At 42.0% G+C, this 6,000-nt stretch overlaps 1 protein-coding gene across 1 annotated transcript in view; it reads left to right on the top strand.

Annotated features, from left to right (window-relative positions):
- The first annotated feature begins 423 nt into the window (after positions 1–423).
- MIA3 (MIA SH3 domain ER export factor 3) overlaps positions 424–6,000 on the top strand; it is a 35,625-nt gene continuing 30,048 nt past the window's right edge. Inside the window, exons 1-2 of the mRNA XM_084623977.1 lie at positions 424–587; positions 2,297–2,430. Of these exons, the coding sequence (XP_084480103.1) occupies positions 440–587; positions 2,297–2,430 (282 nt within the window). The 5' untranslated portion in view covers positions 424–439. The remainder of the gene's footprint in view (positions 588–2,296; positions 2,431–6,000) is intronic.

Here is a 6,000-nt window from a genome sequence, read left to right as displayed (position 1 = left end):
TGCCATGCACTACCCAGGATATCTCTGCTCCCTTCGTATTAAAATCTACATGTAGGAGCTCTGTGGGCATCGGGCGTCACGCCAGGAGGCTCTCAAAGCTGGGACGGTAAGTGCTCCTAGGAGGGAGGGGAAATGGGGTGGGATCTGGCCGAGGTTAGATGGAAGTGGTAGGAGTCTCCTGAAAGCAGCCAGTCTCTTGGATGGGGCACCAGGGGGTCCCTAAATTCCTCCGGGGCTAAAGTGAGAGGGGAGGGGGCCTTGTCCTCGGGGGCTGGGACGGCCGGGGAGGGGTTCCTCGCCTGTACTCTGGGACAGGCGGTGGATTTCTTGCTCTTCCCCCTCCCACCGAGGTCCCTCCTCCCTCCACATCCTCCTCCATCCCGGCTCTGCTGACGTGTCGGCCCCGCTCCCTCCTCCCACCGCTGCCAGCCCTGCGAACATGGCTGCAGCGCGGCCGCGCGTCTCCCTCCTGCTCCTCGCCCTAGTCGCCCTGCTTCTGCCCGCGCAGCGGCCGCTCTGCTGGGCCGGCAAGCACCTGGACCGGCGCTTCGCCGAGCGCAAGCGCTGCGCCGACCCGGAGTGCAGCAGTAAGTGGGTGCGGGGCGCTGGGGTCCCCGAGGGGGGTCCGGTCCCGGTGTCTCTGCTCGGCAGCGGCCAGGAGCTGTTGGCATCTCCAGGGGCCCCTCGCAGGACGGGGCAGGGCTTGGGGGCCTGCTGGGGTCACCCCTGCTGCGGGGAGGGGGAGATGCTGGGGTTTACCACCCTGCGCCCCCACACCACTGCTTCACCCCGAGCGCCCTCTTGTGGGGCGGGAGATGCTGAGGTTACCCTTCTCCCAGCGCTGCCTCTCCCTTGTCGGGGGAGGGAGGGAGAGAGGGATGCCTGGTGCCCTTCCCGCTGCCCACAGCTTCCTAAAGATTGCTTGGAAACTTGTTGCTTAGTTTATTACAAATAGTTGTTTGCAAGTACGCCGCCTGGTGTGTGGTATATAGGGAGAGGGACAAGGGCCCGGGCTGGTTACTGGGGGATCTGGCTAGGGAAGGAGACATTCTCTTGTTTTCTGTCTAAGCGTTTGCCCCTACTTATGGGAAGAAGGGTGTTTAAAAGCTACTCCGGTTTTTGGAGGCCCGGTGTCAAAGCGGAGCTGGGTGCTGGTAAATAGCTCCTGCGTTCAGGTTATTACCCTTTTTGGTGGCTTGCTAGCCTTGTTGGTCTGAGGATGGCCAAGTCCCCCTCCCAGTTTCCTGGTGTATTACACTGTTTGTGTTTTAGATTTTTAGTAAACATCAAAAGTTTCCCCTTCCATGTAAACAAAACCGTGTCTTCCAGCCAGAGAGGATCCATTCTTAATTTTTTTTTAAAACAAAGAGCAAAGAAAATAGATTTCACACAAACAAGCAACACTTGAACTCATCCTCCTTATGCGTGGGTTTGCTATTTCTTTCCCTAAATCAAGTAAACCCAGAGCAACCTGAGTTCTTGGAAATATTATACAAATATTCAGGCATTTCCTGTCTCCCTAGGGGCTTACTGTATTTATTTTGTCTGACAGGGAATGCTATGCTCCAGAGTTCAGTCTGAAAAGGTACCTGACACTTGGCATATTGACAGTCCAGCAGAAATAATTTTCCATCATCTTTGCCACGGATTTGCAAGAATAAGCCTTCCAAAATACTTAGGAAACGAATTGTTGTGGCATAAGCCACAAGAGTCTGATTTTTTGTTTTGTTTTTACTTTTATACAAAAAAAATCACAATTATTTAAAACTGTATATCACAAAAAAGTCTTTGCCTTACTGCGTAGACTTCCTAAAGACTTGCCTTGATCAACTTGCCTTTCATAAATTGATAATCTTGACCAGTTTTTTTTTAGCCTTCCCCAGCTCTCTTTCTCCTGCAAAAACCCTCTTCAAAAACAAAACAAACCTCCACCCTCTACAGGTATAGTTTCTGCACTGAGTAACATGAAAGCTGGTTAGTCATGAAGCGCACATTGGATCTATCTAATTTAAAATTATTATTAATAATAACACCTTTTTCTTAGTGTGCTTTTAACATTTTCAAAAGTTCTTTGTAAAGGTTGTAACTTTTAACATCACATCATGAAACAATCTTAATATCATCCTATACGTTTTTGTCTCTTATACCAGTCATATTCTTATCCCTTGACAGATGCCCCTAAATATATTAGTCATATTCTGCATACAACAAGGCCTTCTTTTCTACTAATTAATACAGATACTGTTCAGGGAACTGTGCTTTATTTAAAATGGTATATTTTGTTTTCTTTGCACAGTGTTGATGTATCGAGGGAAAGCAAAGCAGGATTTTAAAGGTCCGGACTGTCGCTTTATAAATTTGAAAGAAGGAGAAGCAGTGTATGTGTATTACAAATTAATTGGAAAATCGACTGAGCTTTGGGCTGGAAGTGTAAGTATTGCAAAATGCTTATTTTATTTCAGTTGTATTGGCCATTTTAGCTCTGTACATTTCAATAATCTTTATTTCTTTTGCCCCTTTTCAAAAATATGAAAACACTTGACCTTTTTACAGAGAAGAGATAGTATAACAGATGTAATTTTCACTTGAGACAAGATTTTAACACGCACTTTAATTTTTAAGGGGTGCTATTGGGTCATATTTGGATCAAACATTAGGTTTTGTAAGAGTGAACTTCTCATATATTAAATAAAGCAAGAGAAATATATTTCCATTTTTAAAAAATTCCCCTGCAGCATTTGCAGACCGAACATTGTGCTAGTACATGAGAACCTGAAAGTGATTAGAAACTAAGGTCCCAGTCCTGCAAAGCATCTGTTTAAATTTGCACTCGTTGTGTCACTGAAGCCAATGAGACCACACACAACACACTGCATAAACTTAAGCAAATGAATAAATCTTTGCAGGATTGTGGCCTATGGCTTTTTATATACTCATCATCCTATCATTCAATTGACTAGGTATTGTTATTGTCCAAGTTGAGTAAAAAGTAAGAGAGGGGAAAAAAAAAAAGCAAAAAGAGTGTAAAGTAAATTGGACTTTGAAAATTATTTCAGTTTTAATAAGGAAGTGTTTGTAAAACTTAGGGTCCTCAGTGGTACTCACTGATTTTTCATAATCAAACTGTGACAGACCTTTAGACAAGCCTGTCTTCTTGTTTTATTCTGTTTAAAGATAAGTCACTTGAGTAGGAAAAGAAGAGCCCTTCAGCAAACCCTCTCAGACCCTGATCCTGAAGTCATTACATGGCAAATTCCTGTTGACTTCAGTGGGAAGAAGTTTTGCTTACATGAGATCTGCAGAATGGGGACACTCACAGGGAAGAGGAAAGAAGATTATTAAAACATACAAAAAGTCTAACCTTGCAAGGTGCTGAGCATCCTCAGATTCCACTAATATCTCTGGCAGTTGATGATGCTCAGCATCTTGCGGGGTCATGCCCTTAAAGTCTTTATTCCTGTCTTTCCCCTGCTCTTCTCCATGTCTTTACTGTTTTGCTCCAAAAGATGAATGCTGCTGTTGATAACTAAGTCTTTGTGCCTCAGTGAGCTGAGCTGGACTGGACCTTCACAAAGCCATGCTGGCTGTTATTGTGTGACTACTGGCTTCATGCACTGGCAGGAGGTGTTGCTTAGGGTGGGGACAGGCAGCCTCATAGTAATAGTAGGATCCAATTAAAATAGCATAGAAGAAAGTGGAAAGCTGTGCCATGTTGGTGAAAGAAGCAGAATTTATAATTATATCATGCTGGCAATTCCCTTCTGACACGTACTGTGCCATAAATAACCTGGATAATTAGATGGCACCAGTTTCCAGGGCTGCCTGTTCTCCACAAACACAAAGAGCTGACACCTGGGCCAAATCCTGCAGCTCCTACTCACAAGCTAGCAAGGGCTGCAAGATCAGGCCCACAGATTATTCAACAGACAAGAAATTGCAGAATCAACATTTTAACCATATTCATTAGCAGAGCTAGTGCCAGTAGCTTAAAGACACATTGTCAGGCTTATGGTAATATACTTAAAAAAACCCAAATCAAAAGTCCTTATTTGTGTTAAAAAATAACACCTTACATTATTAAATTTGAAAGAATTTTAAAAATCCAATTTATTTTTCACTATTTAGGCGGCTTTCTGCATGTCTAGCCAACAATGAAAACAGACTAATCAGTTTAATTTTTGTATTTTTAGTTTCAAGTCAATTTCACTTTCATCTTCTCCTGATAACATAATGCTGCAATAACTAGGTTGCAGGCTCTTCAGAGAAATACTTATTTATACATGTTTTAAAAATTTCAATTAATGTATGTAAATAGAACCTTTTCTGTTCATATTAGGGCTTTGTAAATGTGCCTTTGTAAATGTACTAACTTTTGGAAAAAATTTGACTTCAGTGCCCTTTTATGAAGGGATAAGAGGGAGTTATAAAACCAAGAAATAACTACAGGGATACTGTACTTATTTATCATACAAGGAGTTAAGTTGATTATATTGCAACCTGCATAAACAGTTTATCATCTGAAATGTATTTCTACAAATTTCCACCATAAACTTTAATTTTATTGACTCTTAAATATGGGGAATTTTATTTGTTTGAATAATTTATGGCTATTTCTAACCTACTTATAGTTATTCTGTCCTTGCTTTGGGCCACCAGATGAAACTGTATTTAAGGATCTGAATTACTAAAGAACTGGGCCCGTTCCAAAACAAAATTTATACATATAGTCCCCATCTTGCAAGTGACTGTGCCCAAGTGGAGTCATTTGTAAGATCAGGGCCATAATAAATATGGGTGACTTAAAGGACCATGATCAGATGAGCAAGGGTTAATGCAGGTTGGAAAATCTAAAGCAGTTGTTCATTGTTATACATGCTTCTTTACTTGCCTAACTGATCCCTCTATTCAAGCTGTTGTTGATGATTGCAAAAATCCTTCAAGCTGTTGCAAGAATAGAGTCTTAGTCTTGAGTTCATTCTTGGATGCCCTCAGTATACAGATTTCTCATTGAAGTCTAGGGGAATTCTGCATGCGGAGGGTTTGCAGGATCTACTCTGTGGTTAGTACAATGGAAGATGCTCAGAGTGTTACAGAATACTTCTGTTTTTAATTCCACTGAAACATCAGTTCAGAGAAAATATTGCTGCCGGGTTTTCCTCAAAGCACGAAGAGTTGATGGTCATATCATACTTCAGTTTTTTAACTCTATACATTATCGTCTCTGTAAGGTATCTTCCTCCACTCCCCCTCCCCCTTGAACAGTCCATAACACCAAAATAAAGAACACCCCACATTTATAATCATGCCCACATTTTAATCAGGATCTCTAATATCCCAAACTTCTGAGCAGCTTCAAACAGCTGCTCCTTTTTAAAGTAACAATTTTTCAGTGTTAGACTTCCTATTTCTACCCCACAAAAGTATATATTACTTTGTGGTGCAGGATGAAATATTATTCAGTCCTGCACCAGATAAATGTTTCCTTGCCTCACATCCAAAATAAGAACTTGACTTGTGGCCATCTTTCTCTGGAATCATGGTTGTGGATGGAGTTACTTTAAAAACAAATTATGTGAGAGAGAATTAATTTCTGGAAAATCCACATGGAGTTCAGGAATTGCTCTTAACGTTTGGTTCTAATCTTTCTGAATGATATACAAAGGCTACATAAAACGGTAGAGCAAACTAACCCTCTCTTTGCACTTGTAACTCAGACATAGCAGGATAATATTTCATCTTTCTGGCTTCTGTCATTGTGGTATTCAGCAGGTGGCGTGAAGTGATTGCTTTCTGTGGTATCAAGATGTCAGTATCATTTTGTGAATCAGCTACGGGAGGTTGCTGTCATAGGGAAACACTACAAGTACAACTATCTCAGACACATACAGACTTCAGAGACTGCCAGTTCTTTAATTCTAGATGCAAGTGTGTTTAAACCCATGTCTCATTTGCAGATCAGTTCAGCTGCCAATTAATTGGGAGCATCTCCCAGACAGGCTG

This window comes from Lepidochelys olivacea (assembly GCF_965140295.1).
Source record: "Lepidochelys olivacea isolate rLepOli2 genome assembly, chromosome: 3".
NCBI classification, from domain to species: Eukaryota; Metazoa; Chordata; order Testudines; family Cheloniidae; genus Lepidochelys; species Lepidochelys olivacea.
Note: the sequence above shows the minus strand (reverse complement) of the source record. Positions and strands in the feature narration are given on the sequence as shown.